The sequence below is a fragment of the Phocoena phocoena genome, chromosome 6 (assembly GCF_963924675.1).
Source record: "Phocoena phocoena chromosome 6, mPhoPho1.1, whole genome shotgun sequence".
Lineage (NCBI taxonomy): Eukaryota > Metazoa > Chordata > Mammalia > Artiodactyla > Phocoenidae > Phocoena > Phocoena phocoena.
The window spans coordinates 33,830,280-33,849,050 of record NC_089224.1 but is presented as its reverse complement, the minus strand read 5'-3'; the positions used below and the strand labels follow the sequence as shown (position 1 = coordinate 33,849,050).

Below are 18,771 nucleotides of genomic sequence, written 5' to 3'. Positions count from 1 at the left end.
TTCCCGGACCGGGGCACGAACCCGTGTCCCCTGCATCGGCAGGCGGACTCTTAACCCCTGCGCCACCAGGGAAGCCCTGCACGGACTTTTTGAAAGAAGGATCAAAAATGGAAATTTTGGATGAAATAGTTGAACCTGGGAGAAAAAGAGAAAGTTGGCCAACCGTACTGAGCTGTGACTAGAATAAAAGAAATCTGCTCCCAAAGCTGGAAAGAAAACTGGAAAGAGCAAAACCAGCCAAGACTATTCCACAGCGACTGGGAACTTCGTGTCATGTACCTGATTATGCAATGCGTTTTGTTCAGATGTGTGTGTTTTGCTTTGTTTTAAAGAACATAGCAGTTTAAATACTTCTGCCTGCTCCCTAAAAGAAGTATTTTGCTTCTAGTCAACAAGCATTTATTATGAACTGATCACATGCCTAGTCTTGTAGTAAGCCATGGACCAAGTAAAGAAATCTTCCAAACTAAATACTGGGGAACTGATTAGATGAGCATGAGGGCAATGGGACAGGCTGCCCCAATAGGTCTAGAGCTGGGGTTACTGAGACTATGGGTGTTTGGAGAAGTAAAATGTATGAAGCTTTACTGTCAGAAGCATATGGTCAAGTTCAGCAAAGAAGAACACATACCCAGGGTTTCCCTGGTGGTGCAGTGGTTGAGAGTCCGCCTGCCGATGCAGGGGACACAGGTTCGTGCCCCAATCTGGGAAGATCTCACATGCCGTGGAGCCCCAGGGCCCGTGAGCCATGGCCACTGAGCCTGTGCGTCCAGAGCCTGTGCTCCGCAACGAGAGAGGCCACAACAGTGAGAGGCCCGTGTACCGCAAAAAAAAAAAAAACAGAACACATACACAAAGGAGGAAAAATGAGCCACAAAACAAAAGCATGAAGGTCACCCAAAGAGTAAATAAGAATGCTGAAAGGTGTGGGAAATCTAAATTGGGGTGCTCCGTGCAGTGAGCTGGGTAGTGTCCCCCCACATTTCATATCCACCTGAAATCTCCGAATGTGACACTATTTGGAAACAGGGTCTTTGAAGATGTAATTAATTAAGATGAGGTCATACTGCATTAGGGTGAGCCCTAAATCCAATGACTGATACCTTTAGAAGAGAAAGGAGAGGGAAACTTGGACACAGACACAGAGAAACACAGGGAGAAGGCAATGTGAAGATGGAGGCAGACACTGGGGTGATGCAGCTACAAGCTGAGGAAGGAATGCCAAGACTGCCCAGCAACCAGCAAGAGCTAGAAGAGCCTTCAGAGGGAGCATGGCCCTGTTGACATCTTGATTTCAACTTCTAAGCCTCCAGAACTGTGGGAGAATAAGTTTCTATTGTTTTAAGCCAGCCAGTGTATGGTAGTTTGTTACGGCAGCCTTCGGAACTAATAATACTCAGCACAGGGAATAACTGGAAGGACAGAATTGGGAGTCAGGCATCAACTGTCCTCATGAATGGGTATGGACCTGTGGCTGTTCTCCTGTTCCTGACACCAGAGCAAAGTCTATGTTCCTGGTATTCTCTGCCTATGCTACAGAGGAATATATGCTCCCTATTGACAAAATCATTCAGCAGCTAGGGACCTATTCATTAGGTTAGCCCCCAGGACTATGGAAAAGCTAAGGAATGCTACATAAACATGAAGTTTCATAAACATTACCAGAGACACAAATTACATGCCATCTCAGGCTTCCATGAAAGACCACTGTAACTTAGGGGAGGGAGCACAAAAGACAACAGCCAGCAACTTGACTCAAGATTGCTCTTAGGGCCGAATCAAATCCATGTGTTACACAGAGGATGGGGCTCTTCCCCACCTTGATTTGCATGCAGAAGCCATTTTCAAGAACCCCTGTCCCTTCACAGAGCTTGGCAGCAGCATAGTACCTGTAAACAGAGTAAGAATAAGATCTTAACTACTCTGGTGGGCTAATCAGGCACCAGCCAGGATTAAGCAGAGAGCCTCTTTAGAAGACTAAATGGGCTTTCTTTCATCTAGGTCTCTATTTCTATTGTACATGTTTAATGCACTTTGATTCCTTTTCTTCCTCTCCATCTTTATTCCTTTCCTGACTTTTGCATAAAGCTTCCTCTTATTTTCTCTTTTTTATTACCAAGTGATACATGAATATATTCTCACTGTAAGAGATCTGAGTAAAATATAACTATATGTAATAAAATATGAGGACCTCACTTCTCTCTACCTCATTCTCTTCCCCAGTGGTAACCAGTCAGTATATATCTTTTTAGTCCTTCTTCCGTGCACTTACATATTCATATAAAATAACCTTTTTATTTTCATATAAATGGATCATTTTATATGTGCAATTTTACTTGCTTTTTAAACTCTACTATATATCTAAAAAATATTTTGATGTCAATAATATATGTCTGTTTCATTCCTTTAAATGACTACGTGTACTCCACATAATTTATTTAGCCTTACCAAAGTTTCTAGGCTTTTTATTACTCCAATTCTCAGTGTTATAAGCAATACTGCAGTGGACATCCTTGCACATATACCTGTTACAGCATCAATTTTGCTTTCAATAGATTCACAGAAGTGACATTGGATCAAAAGAGATAGGCATTTTTAATCTTGAAAGATACGGCCAAATTTCCCTCCCAAATGGCGTTACCAGTTTTATACATTCCCACCAGAAGTGTTACCCTCATCCACAGCAACTGGATATTATCAATATTTAGAATTTTCTCAGAATAATAAACAAAAATATCTTGTTTTAATTTGCATTTTTCTTGTTACTAATGATGTTGAGCATCTGTTTATGAGTTTATTGGCCATTTATTTTTATTCCTTCTATGTGTTTTTTTTACATTTTTCTATTGAGTTGTTTATCTTTGGGTTTGTAGCATCATACTTTATATATTTTGCATATTACTACTTTTTATATATTTGACAAATGTTCTTCCCATTATTTTGCTTATATTTTAATTTGTTTATAATTCATTTTTATACTCGTTCATCCAACAAATATTTACTGAGAATCTACTCTGCTCAGTGAACAAACCAGATATTCTAGTACGAACATTTAAATTTTGTACAAATCTGTTAGCATTTTGCTTTGTTACTTCTGGGTTTGATGTTTTCCTTAGGAAACCATGTTCTACTCCATAATTATAAAAAATACTTCTGATGTGACACACCACATTTACAAAATAAAAGATAAAAATAATATGATCATCTCAATAGTTGCACAAAAAGGATCTGACAAAATTCACCATCCATTTATAATAAAAACTCTCAAAAAAGTGTGTATAGAGAGAACGTACTTCAACATAATAAAGGCCATTTATGACAAGCCACAGCTAACATACTCAACAGTGAAAAGCTGCTGTGTTTCTGTACACTAATAACAAACTATCAGAAATAGATATTAAGGGCTTCCCTGGTGGCACAGTGGTTGAAAATCTGCCTGCCAATGCAGGGGACACAGGTTCGAGCCCTGGTCTGGGAAGATCCCACAGGCCGTGGAGCAACTAGGCCCATGAGCCACAACTACTGAGCCTGCACGTCTGGAGCTTGCGCTCCGCAACAAGAGAGGCTGCGACAGTGAGAGGCCCGCGCACCGCGATGAAGAGTGGCCCCCACTTGCCACAACTAGAGAAAGCTCTTGCACAGAAACGAAGACCCAACACAGCCAAAAAATAAATAAATAAGTAGCGTTCCCTTAAAAAAAAAAAAAGAAATAGATATTAAGAAAACAATCCCATTTACAATTGCATCAAAAAGAGTAAAATACCTAGGAATAAATTTAACCAAGGAGGTGAAAGACTTGTATGCTGTAAACTACATGACATTAAGGAAGGAAACTGAAGGTGATACAAATAAATGGAAAGATATTCCGTGCTCATGGATTGGAAAAATTAATATTATTAAAATGTCCTTATTACCCAAAGCAATCTACAAGTTCAATAAAATCCCTATCAAAATTCCAATGGTGTTTTTCACAGTAAATGTTTAATCCTAGAATTTGTATCGTGCCACAACAGACCCCAAATAGCCAAATAAATCTTGAGAAAGAAGAACAAAGCTGGAGGCATCATGCTCCCTGATTTAAAACTCTATTACAAAGCTATAATAATTAAAACAATATGGTATTGGCATAAACACAGACACACAGATCAACGGAACAGAAGAGACAGCCCAGAAATAAATCCACCCATATATGGTCAATAAATTTATGACAAAGGACCCGAAAATATACAATGGGGAAAGGACAGTCTCTTCAATAAATGGTGTTAGTCTCTTCAACAAATGTTGTTGGGAATTCTCTTGCCACATGCAAAACAATGATACTGGACCACTATTTTACACCTCACACAAAAATCAACTCAAAATTGATTAAAGACTTGAATATAGAACCATAAAACTCCTAGAGGAAAGCATAGGATGTAAGCTCTTTGATATAAGTCTTGGTAATAATTTTTGAATCTGACACCAAAAGTAAAAGCAACAAAAGCAAAAACAAACAAATGGGACTATATCAAACTAAAAAGATTCTGCACAGCAAAGTAAACCATCAACAAAATAAAAGGCAACCTACTTAATGAGAGAAAATATTTGAAAATCATATATCTTGGGGGTTAATACCCAAAATATATAACAAATTCATACAACTCAATAGCACAAAACCAAACAATCCACTTAAAAGTGGGCAGAAGATCTGAACAGACATTTTTCCAGTGAAGACATATAGATGGTCAACAGGCACGTGAAGGGATGCTCAACATCACTAATCATCAGGGAAATGCAAATCAAAACCAAAATGAGATATCACCTCACACTTGTTAGAATGACTATTATCAAAAAGACAAGAAAGTGTTGCCAAGGATGTGGAGAAAAGGGAACCCTTATGCACTGCTGGTGAGAATGTTAACTGATGCAGCCACTATGGAAAACAGTATGGACATTCCTCAAAAAATTAGAACTACCATATGAACCAGCAATTCCACTTCTGGGTATATATCCAAAGAAAACAAAAACACTAACTCAAAAAGATATATGCACCCCCATGTTCACTGAAAAACTATTCACAATTGCCAAGATATGGAAACAACCTAAGTGTTCATCAATGGATGCATGGGTAAAGAAAGTGTGGTGTACATATATACACAATGGAATATTATTTGGCCATTAAAAAAGAATGAACTCCTGCCAATGGAATATTATTTGGCCATTAAAAAGAATGAAATCTTGTTACTTGTGACAACATGGAAGGACCTCAAGGTCCATTATGTTAAGTGAAAAAAATCAGAGAAAGACATACGACCTCTCTTAAATGTGGAATTAAAAAAAAAACCAAAATCAAAAACAAAAACATACTGAATAGATAGAGAACTGACTGGTGATTGCTAGAGATGGGGGATGGGAGAAATGGCTGAACAGATCAAAAGGTTATAAAAAATTTCTGTTGAATGAATGAATATGTTGGCTGAACTGCACTCTGAATCATCTCTTATAAGAAAAACAAGAACACAGAATTGACTATACTCATTCAATTTTCATTCTATAAGTATTACTTAGTATTTTTAACCTAGCATTTTTATCATAATGTATAGAGCTCATTTTGAATAAACATAAAGTTAAGCATATTGAGACAAAATGATAACTTCCATTCTACATTTTTTCCATTGAGCACAAGATCAGCTTTTTTTTTTTTTTTTTTTTTTTGCGTTACGTGGGCCTCTCACTGTTGTGGCCTCTCCCGTTGCGGAGCACAGGCTCCGGACGCACAGGCTCAGCGGCCATGGCTCACGGGCCCAGCCGCTCCGCGGCATGTGGGATCTTCCCGGACCGGGGCACGAACCCACGTCCCCTGCATCGGCAGGCGGACTCTCAACCACTGCGCCACCAGGGAAGCCCAAGATCAGCTTTTGAAATATCACAATTTAAAAAATTATCCTTCTCTAGTTTAACAGATTAATCATGAGGGCTTTTGTAATTACTATAGCTCATAGGCCTTGATTTGCTAACAGAACAAAAACCCCATCATTGTTCATTGCTCTTTTTTGCATATTTATTGGCTACTTTTGAGCATTTTATTTTGCAAATGAGCCTTAGAATTGGCTTGTTAAATGCCATAGAGAACCTCACCGAAATTGTGATTTGAAACATTATTGAATGTCTATATTAATTTGTGACAAATTGATTTCATTAATATTAACCAGAAACATGAGAAGTCTCCACTTATTGACCTATCCACTCTACAGTAACTCCACTGTAAAATTTCATAGTTTTATTTATATAGATCTTGCACATTTATTTATAAGATATTTATGTTTTTACTTGTTAGTGCTATTGTAAATAATAGCACTTCTTTTTCATTACATTTGAGAGACAGCAGTAGCTTGTGTATAAAAAAGCTATTGCATTAGGACATTAATCTTATAACCAAGGGCAAAAGCCATATTAGTTGTGGGGAAGGGGTGGCAGGTGGAGAGCTTGGAGAGATCCAGAGAGGACATAACGAAGGCTAAGATGCTTTCTGGAGCTATGAGAAGGAATTCAGCACCCCTCAGCACACTAGGCTTGGCCGAACAGAGTGAGGTGTGGAGGCAAGACAAGGAAACCCCAGAGTTTAGGGGATGTGTTCTGTTTGGAACTTTGGAGCACACTGAAGAAATGGCAGCACGGTGTGTTCAAGCAGAGGGTGAACCTCTAGATACTGTACCGAGTTTCCCTGAGGCTGAAGCATGGCACGGAAGAGGCTAAGCAGTTTCTACCTGTCCCAGTGGTGAATACAGAAGTGCTGAGATGCAACCAGCGAAAGAGACATGGATGGAGTGGGGACCACAAGAGGGCAGAGTTTATAGCCTTGAAGGTCAAGACCGTGGCAGGAGCCACAGGTCTTAGCAGCACATGCCAACGCACAAAGGCCAAGTGGGACCAATTACATCCAGAGAGGATGCAGTAGGGAAAGATGCCAGCAACCAGAGGCCAAATCACATGAGACACATGCGTCCTTCAGGACTCAGGACTGTGCATGAGAGAGATGTCACCCTCGTGGCCATGGTGGATGGTAAGTAAGCTTCCCCTGCCTCATGATGGCATTTTGGGGAAGGAGGAAAAGAAATACTCCAACAGAGGGTATGCACTTTCAAGTGAGTATGTTTAAACTATGAATTCACTGAGTACTTTGCTGAAAGAGATCAAATACTAAACAGGCAGATGCTGAATTACCCTGAAGTGGCAAGATTAACTTTTCACCCCCAGAGGAGATAGGGGCTCACAGCAAGTGGAATTCAGTCATGGGGAAATAATGTTAGATTTCCATACCTCTGAATCATAGTGTATAACTTTTTAAAACCTTCACATGCTAGTATAATTTGTGTGGTTATATAGATCCTATAGGACATGTAATTTTTGTCCTCTTGATGTGTGTCTCTGCATGTATACATATTGGGCTACATTCCACAGTCATGGGGACAAGGCTAAAAAAGCTATAGGTTTGGGGTTTCCATGGTGGCGCAGCAGTTGAGAGTCCGCCTGCCGATGAGGGGGACACGGGTTCGTGCCCCGGTCCGGGAGGATCCCACATGCCGCGGAGTGGATGGGACCGTGAGCCATGGCCGCTGAGCCTGCGCATCCGGAGCCTGTGCTCCGCAATGGGAGAAGCCACAACAGTGAGAGGCCCGCGTACCGCAAAAAAAAAAAAAAAAAAGCTATAGGTTTGAAGTGAGAAGAGTCAGTATGTATTACATAGCAGCATTCCTGCACGGAAAGCTAGGACTCTGAAAACCAAACATTCAAAATATGCACTTCATCATTGCAGCTCTATTTACAATAGCCAGGACATGGATGCAACCTAAGTGCCCATCGATAGATGAATGGATGGAGAAGATGTGGCACATATATACAATGGAACATTACTCAGCCATAAAAAGAACGAAATTGAGTTATTTGTAGTGAGGTGGATGGACCCAGAGTCTGTCATACAGAGCGAAGTAAGTCCAAAAGAGAAAAACAAATACCATATGCTAACACATATATATGGAATCTAAAAAAAAAAAGGTTCTGAAGAACCTAGGGGCAGGACAGGAATAAAGACACAGGCGTAGAGAATGGACTTGAGGACACAGGGATGGGGACGGGTAAGCTGGGATGAAGTGAGAGAGTGGCATGGACATATATACACTACCAAATGTAAAATAGATAGCTAGTGGGAAGCAGCTGCATAGCACAGGGAGATCAGCTCAGCTGGATGCTTTGTGACCACCTAGAGGGGTGGGGTAGGGAGGGTGGGAGGGAGATGAAAGAGGGAGGAGATATGGGGATATAAGTATATATATAGCTGATTCAGCTTGTTATAAAGCAGAAACTAACACACCATTGTAAAGCAATTATATTCCCAAAAAGATGTTAAAAAAATACATGCATTTCATTTGACACTTTGTTTGCAGGCAGTCTATTACCTGAGTACTTTTGAAAGAAAAACAAATCACCAGCTCAGTCCACATTTGTAGTGATGGAACACGGAAATGAGAAAGATATTCCCTCAATGTTTCCCAAGTAAATTATGTAGCCTATCTGCATTTTTACCCAGTAGACAAGGAATTATTAAAAGTTGACTTTAAAGTTTCAGTTCTGGGCAGGATGGACTACTTGCACCCCACCCTGTCTCTCGCCTTGAATGCACCTATAAAACCTGGACAGAATATGTGCAGCAGCCATTTAAGGTCTCTGGAAAGTAAACAGTAGCAGGCAGATTGGAAACAAAGGCAAGCATTCAAAGAATCAGTGAACCAGTGTTGAGTTCACCACATTTTCCCCTTTGTGTTCCCTGGACAGAACTCAGAGATACCTGGGTATCAGCACAGACTCAGAAGCTCCTAGTTAAAGCCTGAAGAGCAAGAAAAGGGGTTCTGGCAGCAACAGCAATGGCAGCAAGTAGGCGGAAGATTTCCTTTCTGGAAGATTTTAAACCTAGTATCTTAAATAATTGTAAAACTACTTATGTTACGTATTTCTTATTGGGTGAGTTTTGGTAATTTGTGGGTTTTTTTGGAATTGGTCCATTTCATCTAAGCTGTCGAACTTCATACCTAGAGTTGTTCTTCGGGGTCTGTAGTGACAGATCCTCTTTTGATCCTGATATTGGTAGTTTGTGTCTTCTGTCTTTTTCTTCATCAGTCTTGCTAGAGGTTTATCAACTTTTCTTGACCTTTTCAAAGACAACTATTCTCATTAATTTTCTGCATCATGTATTGAAACATAAGAACTTGGATGAATCTCAGAGTTATTAATGCTGAGTGAAAGAAACCAGTTTCAAAAGATTACAAGCTGTATGGCTCAATTTATAGGACACTCTCAAAAGGTACAAACTATATTGACAGAGAACAGGTCAGTGGAGCCTTAGGGGAGGTGGGTGTGACGACACAGGGTCAGCACAAGACAGGTGTTTAGAGTGATGTGTTCTGTATCCTGACCGTGGAGGACACAAATCTATCTGTGTGCTACAAATTCACAGCGCTGTAGAACAAAATAAAGGCAGTTTTACCATATGTTCATTTAAAAAATAAAATTGAAAGTAACTCCTAAGGTCAGAGGAGAAATAAGACTGGTTTAAGAAGTTTCTCAGTTTTAAAACAGATAGTTAATAACTGCCCAGTTAATTCGTTTTTAATTATATATTTCTCTTCCTTAATAAACATGAGGTCATCATAAAAACAAGTTTCATATACCTATCTTCAACAAGATTTGAGGGAAACAAGGTCTCTCATGTAACATTAGTGGAGTAAATTACTGCAAGATCTTTGGATGGATATCTATCTCCAAGGAAATATAAAATGTGTATACTTTTTGATCCAACAACTCAACTTCTAGGAATTTCTAGGACAGATGTACAAGATCAAGAATATACATATAAGCATGTTTATGACAGCATAATTTGTAATAGGAAGAGACTATAAACAATGTGGATGTCCATTAATAAGTAAATTACATAGATGCATACAATTAACTACCAGAAAACCATTTTAAAAATGAGACTAATCATCAATCACTGATTTCGAAAAAAATTCTCTAAAATTATTAAGAAAAATAACAAGGTGAAGAATAATATATAGCGACTGATCTCATTTTTGTTTAGGAAAGGCCTTATATATGTTGGGGGAGCTTATACATACATAAAAATTCCCAGAAGGATATATAAAATACTGTTAACAATAGTTATCTCTTTGGAGTAAGCATGGAGATATAAGCAGGAGGAGAAAGGAAATAGTTTAAACTTTTCTGAACTGCTAGAAAAACCACAAACATGATACTATTAAAAAACTATTTTCAAAAATGTTAGTAGGACATAATAATGGCTTTGTACAAAGTTTATTAATCAGGATAGCTGGCCTTCTGCCAACCCTGGGAACGTCCATAGTCAGAGGATCTTAATGGGGTCAGGGCAAAGGACCTGAAAGTTGGTCATCGCTGGTGAGGGAGATGGGAATGGAGGAAACTCTTCCTCCAAGGAATTACGGTCTCACTGCCTACTCAAAGGCAGTCAGAATATAAACAGCATACCCACAACCAAAGAGGAAGCTGCCTGGGGTTCTGCAACCAGATCCTGTTGATAAACTCATGGATGAGTCCCAAGGGTTGGACCCAGTTTTTCTGCGTTAACAGTCTATAAGCCCTAGCTTAAACTTTTTCTAATTTACATTATAGTGAATATTTCCAGGACATATGCACAAGAACACAAGAAATTCTTGAAACTAAAAGATATCAAGAACAACAACAAAACGAGGTTTGTGATCTTGAGAAAAATTACATAATTTTTTGATCATAATGTTCTTAACAATACAACAGAGGACTAGGTGACAGGTAGGACCCTTGCTGGTTCCTAGAATCAGTGAGTCACCGCGTCTGGTTTAGAAATTGAATTTTACACAATTCTTTTTTCCAGATTCAGATTCTATTTGTCATTAGATTGAAACTGGCCAATAGTCATACATCAATTTTGAAGCCACACTTCCCAAAATATTATATATCTTGAGTTGGTTGTTCAGATTTAGCATGTGTAGACACAAAGCTCTTAAGCAGAAACTTCTTCACCAATATAAAATTTTCTCTTCTATTAAGTGTTGAAATACATCTTACTTTAGAGACAAGTTATATTTCAAAAATGTGTGCCCTAAGGAAAATATTTCATGACATTTAAGAACAAAAGTCAAAGAACTATTTACTATAAATAAGTGTACTGGAAAATTATCTAAATATTTTAAAATATATTAACAAAAATATCAAAACTTTGTAGCTAAGGGATAAAAGCCAGGCATGAGCTATTTTTTTTCGCAGACAAGTTAGTTCATTCTCACCATCCTGCATATCATTCTATACAAAGCTTCCTGATAATTCTGTTCTGCTACTTCTTCTGGGATGTCTGTCCCAACTCTATTCCAGCTTCACCCCAAGAGCCTGACCTCTCTGAACTTTGCATGTGCACTGCTGCCCCTGTTTGCATCTCACATATCTTTCCTGCCCTCTCTCTGCAGCACCCATCACCCACAGCAGCCCTGGGTGTTAGCCTGAACAACCTGGCTGGCTGTGTGTCCTGAACTGGCCAGTTTGCTCTTGAGAGATGGAAGAGAGATGGGTGAAGAATGGGAAGGGGCAGACAGAGAGAGGTATGAGGGAGGACAAAGAGAGAAAAAGAGAGAAAAAGGGAGAGGGAGGGAGGGAAAAAGAAGAGAGTTAAGGAATAGGTATGTTGGTTACTAGTTTGCCATCCATGTTCAGTTTCTTCCTTCTCCCACTTAAAAACCTTGCCCCGAATAATTTCTTCATATTTGAAAAAGAAAAGAATCCCTTGAATGATGACAAATGACATAATATGCGCTAACCTGATCTCTGATGAGAAACTGATTTATCGCCTATATTTCAGAGCCCTGGGAACGGTGACATGAAGGGATAAATGGATTTCAGGGCAGGCAGTGAATTTCTGAGGTGCATTTCAGAAGCTCTCCTCTAAACCATAAATAAAAACAGGTTGACTACAACCTGGCACGGGTGACTAGGACAAAACGTCATGCCACCCAGGACCATCAGTCAACACCCTCCTCACAATGCCCCAGGTGCATGACCAGATATTCTATATTCTACAGAGATGTTTCCCTAGCCGACTCTTCCAAGAGCTCATCGGGGAGAAAAAAGGCAGTTCAGAACACCAGAGCTTGAAAGCTATTACCCAGAAAAATATATTGGGGAGGTTGAGGGGTGGAAAAGAATACTACAATCTTCAGTAAAGTTAGCAGCAAGATCATAGTTTCAAAATACACCTGCCTCTCTCATTGACCCCCCAAGACTGACCTCCCACCCTGAACCATTTACTAGCAACCCCAACAATCAAAGGGAACCAGGCACCAATACCCCTGTTCGAATATGAAATACGAGGGTAAGATGGTGGGGTGGGTGAGAGACACAGGCAGCTACAGGAATAGTGACTGCAGGGAGGACCGAGGCCAACAAATAAGAGAGAAGTTACACAGCTCTCCCTGGGAGGCAGAAGCCCCCAACCCCCAGATCTTCAACTCCATCCATTTCCTCCCTGGCAGGAGAAACTTTGTAAAGAAGTAGAGTCTATCTTTGGACATTTCATAGCAAAAGTGAATGCACAGATTGACACTTACATTTCATTTGCTTGGAGATGGACTTGTTAGGTTCAAGCCAGTGCTGGGAAGAAAAAAAGAGAGAGATTGTGGGTCAAACGGCTGGACCATGTGATGCATACTTAATAACTAAAACGAATTTAATAAAGATATTCTTTTTCCAAAGTACAGCCTCAGTTCCCCATAGATATTCCTCAGGGTTCCACCCTCTAAAGATCAACATGAACAATTGGCAATAATAATACCACAGGCAAGGGTATAAATTACAGAGAATTAATACTTTCTAAGTAGTATTTGAGTCATACAGTTGCTAGGAGAGAAGGACAAGGGAGAAAACATGCACTTAAATTGGATGTTCCAGTGGCTCTAGTTGGCTCCTAGGTGATTCTTTGAGCTCCACTGCTCTGGGCAAACCACAGATGGCTAAAGACTTTGACATCCGTGACCTCTACGAGTCACAGTCCAGCAGCATCCTTTCAGGTTAACAGTGGGCCAAGCCAGCATTAGCTCTGTCACACACAGAGGCAATTCTTCCTTCACAGTAGGGAGGAACATATTATTTTAAATATCTTATTTCAGAGGCCTGAGGTCATCAAGAAGCAAAATCAGCTCCAACACAAAACAAAGAAGCCCAAAGTCCTGAATAGCTCAGAATCGTGTTACTGACAGGTATCTGAAGCAGACACAATGCTGGCCCCAGCGCCTAGCTCTCTCCACACCATGAGTGAAGGTCACTTCGACATGCCGAGATCAGGGCAGCCTCTGATATCACTAACCATGATGCCCCTGAAGCTGCTTAAGGAACGTCAGGAAGCATCACTTTATACACCAGAAGTTTATAAAGATGATAAGAGGGGTGCCAATGGGTATCCATCCAGATGTCAGGGACCCCTCACTTATGGGGCACCCACCCCCTGCTGATTACTGGAGACGAAAGAAGAGGAGGAAACTTACCGTCAGTTGAGCACTTACACCTCACTCTATCTCATTTGTGGCATCCAGTAAGCCTCAAGGTTCTGTATTATCCCTATTGTTTGATGTAAATGCATAGCCATAAAGTTTAACAGGAGCTAGCATTGTTGAGCGCTCAGTAAGTGCCAGACTTTCCAAGAGTTTCCATGAGCTATCACTACCACCCTATTTACAGATGAGAAATCTTGGGCTCAGGATGTTAAAGAACTTCCCAAGGAAATGGCAAAGGGAAGAAATGGTGAAGCTAGCGCTCAGTGGGATTCCATAGCACAGGCCCTTAACCTCAGGCACGTGGCCTCCCAACAGATCGGTTCACTCTAAAATGTATTGTTCTCCTTGCTGAACACTCCCTACCTCCCCAGGAGCTGGAGAATTGAGTGTTCCAATCAGTAGTCTCCAATCTTGGGTTTCAGATCTCTGCAAGTCTTTAAACAAGAATGGGGGTCTTTTGGCTATTTAAAATAAATCTAACTCTTCTAAATGAAGAATCTGCCAGAAAACCATGCATTTACCCTTGACATGTTGCACAAGCAAACTAATATAGCAAATTTCTTTGCTTCTGGCCAAAATTATACCAACTCATGTTGGGAACCCTGATTTTTTTATTGTGGTAAAATATACATAACATAAAATTCACCATTCTAACCATTTTTAAGTGTATAGTTCAGTGATATTAAATACATTCATAACGGTGTGCTACCATCACCACCATCCATCTCCAGAACTCTTTTCATCTTGTAATATTTAAACTCTATACCTATTAAACAATAACTTCCATTCCCCCCATCCTCTTGGCCCTTGGTACCATTGTACTTTTGGTTATCTCCTTCTAATCAGAAATTATGCTTCGACTTTACACAGTTAAAATTGAACAGTGAGAAAGGCATATTGATTATACCACTTACTAGGTATATAACCCTGGGCAGAATGTTTAATTTCTGTCTCAATTTCACAACTATAAAGTGGGAATAGTAATAGTACCTACCTTGTAAGGTTGTTGTGATGATTTTAAAAGTCAATAAAAAGTTAATAAACGTAAGGTTGCTTAAACAGTGCCTGGCACGTGAAAAATACTCAACGAATGCTTGTTTGCTGTTGCTGTTGTTGTTACTTAATAAGTACAGTTTCATTGGTAGACCACGTCTTTCAATATATGGGACACATGGAAGAGAATAATAAGAGGGGCCTCTGGTGATTAAATTACTTTTCTAGAAATAAATAAATAGGATAATTTAGAGCTAAGGCATGAAAACAAATAACAGCAGCCTGAGATCAATAACTATTGCTACTGTTTCACAAAGGAGGATCACCAGTCATTTTGCTAATAAAGTCTGAAATATAAATAAGTTTTCCAAATTCTCCTCGTTTGGCATTCTTTAAATTCCTTAGCCCTTCTCTGCCTAACTTCAGCCTACCTCTCCACCTTCTCACTGCCTCCGGGAATGACAGGTAAGTTTCATTTTGTGTGCCCACACTAGTTAGTTGGTGGTAATCTCCCAGAGCTGTGAGGAAAACTCCAAGACTGTGTGAAGGCTTAGGGACAATGAGTGCGGTGATGGATTGGTTACGTCTGCTGTGCCATGATGGATTGAGTATGTCTCCCACCGAGGGGGAGGAAACATTTAAGGCATGCCGCAAGGTATTTGCCATCTGTGCCCTACATAAATTATTTACTTTAAATGAACTGGTCTTCTCATTGTCTTACAAAATACGCCCTGCTCCAACCTTCCTCTTCCTCTCAGCCTATTCATATTCTGCCCTTGCCTCTCAATTACCTTTGCCTACAATATAATCACTCACTATATACATTTCCAAGACAGCTATTCTTCCCCAATGGGATAGTCATAGGGTATAGAGTCCTAAGAAAAATAAGCCAGCAGTAATCTTGTTTCAAGGGATTACAGAAAATCATTTCTTCAAAGAGCTCAACTTATTAGTATGTATTAAAATTTAAAAACCTGACTGGCCTATGGCCTAGGAATTCCTTTATTCTCTAATTTGGCCATGTGAACAAAGAGGAAAAAACCAGAATTTTCACTGCAATATTATATAAAATTACAAAATATTAGAAATAACATTAATGGCCATAATCAGGAAGATGGGTAAATAAAATGGGTAAATAAATTCTGGGTAATTCTGCAGCAGTGTTTTATAGGAGGTAAATCTTTATATGTAACATGGTTGAATCCCTAAGGCACAGTTTGGGATGAAAAAAGTGAACTGCAAAATTAATAACTGTGGCCAGAGTTAGTTCCCAAATTGTGCACTGAAGCATCCCAGGGAAGTGCAGCCATACTAGACGTCTGCTGGACACCGTGCAAACTATGAGCTCAAGGAGGTCCACAGTTCCAATATTAGAACATATTATAATCCTTTTGATGTCATCCGTTTTGCAAAGTTGGGTTTCCAGTGGTTGCTGTGATTGAAAACAAGTACCGTGCAAAAATAGGTGTGGAACAGGCAATGAGTGTGGTAGCATCTGATCTGATCCCAGGATTTGAGAGCCATGGAGTGTCCAATAAGCACATACTGCCTATGAGTAAGTAATTATGGTTAAGAATAAACTGAAAATACTCTTTTCATGCGTGTAATGTTTTAAATGCCTACTAAGGCCATAATGGCTATGTTAGGACATAAATACTAAGTTGTTTGGATCTCTTATTTAGATGGAACTGTTAAATATCCTTTTGACCTAGGGCACCATGAAGTAATTACTAAGATACTGAAAGAGCCATAAACCAAGAAAGTTTGAGAACCTCTGAACTATGGTATCATACAATTAATGTGTCTTCTCTTTTTTTTAATAGCATCTTATTGTTTTATTTTTTTTTAATTAATTAATTAATTTTGGCTGTGCCGGGTCTTAGTTGCGGCATGAGGGATCTTTAGTTGCAGCATGCGGACTTCATAGTTGTGGCATGTGGGCTTCTTAGTTGCGGCATGCAGACTCTGAGTTGCAGCATGCATGCGGTATCTAGTTCCCTGACCAGGGATCGAACCTGGGCCCCCTGCACTGGCAGCACAGTGACTTACCCACCGGACCACCAGGGAAGTCCCTTAATGTGTTTTCTTTTAAAAAGTAGAAAGTACAAAACACTACCATATATTTTCAAAGAATACATAACAAGCATCTAAATGTATTTTCAAACATCTAAAATGCTACTAAATTGATCCAGTGAGGTGGGTAACTGGGAGAGAACAGGAATTTAGTGGTGTTGGTCAAAGAAAACCATGACTTCCATTTTATCTGTGATATTTTAACTTAAATTTTTACATGTATTCATGCATTACATAAATATTTAAAAATCAATTGAAAAGAAAAACCTAAGCTCTATCCAGAGAATAAAAGTGGATTTCATGTAATTTAGACTCAAGAGGAAGAATTTCATATATAACAGGCAGATGCCAAAGGCAGCCACGCACCCAGGGCTGACAGTGCCATCTGACTCGGGAGCCAGCCAGCCCTGAATTCAGATGCCAGCTCTGCCACTTACTAGTGAGTGGTGTGACCTCCATCAAGTTCCTCTGTTTCCTCACAGCATCATCGTGAGGTTTAAATGGGTTAATTCATTTAGAAGCCCTTAGAACAGAGCTTGGATCGTAGTGAAGGCTCAATAAACACCAGCTGCTCCCATCTTCCTCCCGTTCACTGAGACTCCTAAGTTGGTGCCATGGTGGTGAGCCCACATTTGTCACTCTCTTCCTCTCTCCCTCCCCACCCCACCTGCCTTCTGCTCTACATGAACATATAATTCTCCTTCCTTCTTTCATTCTTCCTTTTAGAGTTAAGAGCTGGGCAATGAAGTTGAGTCTGGACTACACCAACAACTCCTGCTGAGACTGTCTGTACAGATGGATTACACGCTCATGAGAAAATAACAACCATGATGTGGTGTGCTTGGTAATTAGATATAAGGCTTAGAACATCTATCACATTGCTATTTTCCCCTTCAATTGCTACTTGGAATATATGATATCTTTTTAAGTCTGTTTCCTTGCTGAAAACTGATATTCCCAGAGAGAGGAAGAAAGGAAAACGTGCCAACCAAATATCTGAATTTGAGGCTGAAACTTTCCTTTCCTCAACTCTTATTTAGCATAAAAATTGCAAAGACTAAGGAAGCTAATACCCAATCATTGATTCTACTTACTGAGCTTCGGGAGAAAGAGGAACCAGAGGATGCATCCTTAGCATGATTTGAAAGTATCAGGAAGGTGCTTGCAGGAGGGTGTGTGAAGGCTCAGCCCAGATCCCCTTTCCCTTTTGTCTGACTTTTTTTTAGAAGGCTGCTCTCAGGTTACTGGAATCCATTTCGAGGTAGAGAATGAACCTTGCCACCTACCCCCACCCCAATCCCACAAGAAGTCAGCTCTTAACTAATAACTGACAGATGTGGGAGGATAAATACCTCTGCTCCCTTAGCTGGGACATCTCTAAGGCATGACCTACACTCTTCCTGAGCTCCTCTGTGGGACTGGGCCTAAGTTACTTTCTACTTGACTCTGCCCAACATTGCACACTTGCACACCCTTCTCTTCCATGTCCAATCCCCCACTCTCCTAAAATCTTCTCTTGGGAGCATTTCCTAATAAAACTGGATTTTTATCTCAGGTTCTGCTTTCTAGGAACTGAACCAAAGACAGCCTCCCTAACTCTCCACCAAAAACTGCCCTCCATGGTATTTAAAATTCTTCTATTCAACGTTTATTCCTTTCACCTTAGGCTTGAGCCCTGGTAACTTGCACATGCCCTGTAAGGGGTCCCAATTTAGTACTGTTTTCAGTATTGACCACCTAGCCTGACTACAATTCAAGTCATTTCTTAGAACAAATATATTTTGATTGACAGTAGCTTGAAGAAAAAGAGGAAGAGTAGAAGATAGCTACACAAAAGAGGTGAAAAGTTGACAGGTGCCTAAATCCTCTAGGCCCTGATTTCCTTCTCTGTGATCTTGTGGGTTGGGGTTAGCAGATTCCAAAGCCCCTAAGATTTCTTTAGCTCTCACATTCCACATACTATGAAGTGAAGGATGAGAACATTGCCGACAAATGTTTCTTTCTTTTTAATTTTGCTGCTGCATTTAGCCCTAAGAGATCATTTTTCTCTACCCCATCACAGAAATGATGCACTTCTTTCATAGTTTCTAATTTTGGCTTGTCTGGGGAAAAAGAGTGTGGG

At 40.0% G+C, this 18,771-nt stretch overlaps 1 protein-coding gene across 2 annotated transcripts in view; it reads right to left on the bottom strand.

Moving 5' to 3' along the window:
- The window catches only part of FRMD3 (FERM domain containing 3), a 307,607-nt gene that overhangs the window by 116,817 nt on the left and 172,019 nt on the right, over window positions 1–18,771 (bottom strand). The window contains exon 3 of one of the 2 annotated variants that reach the window (XM_065878624.1): window positions 12,642–12,684. The exons of the other annotated variant lie outside the window; for it this stretch is intronic. Coding sequence (XP_065734696.1) covers window positions 12,642–12,684 — 43 coding nt within the window. The remainder of the gene's footprint in view (window positions 1–12,641; window positions 12,685–18,771) is intronic. 2 annotated transcript variants of the gene reach the window in all.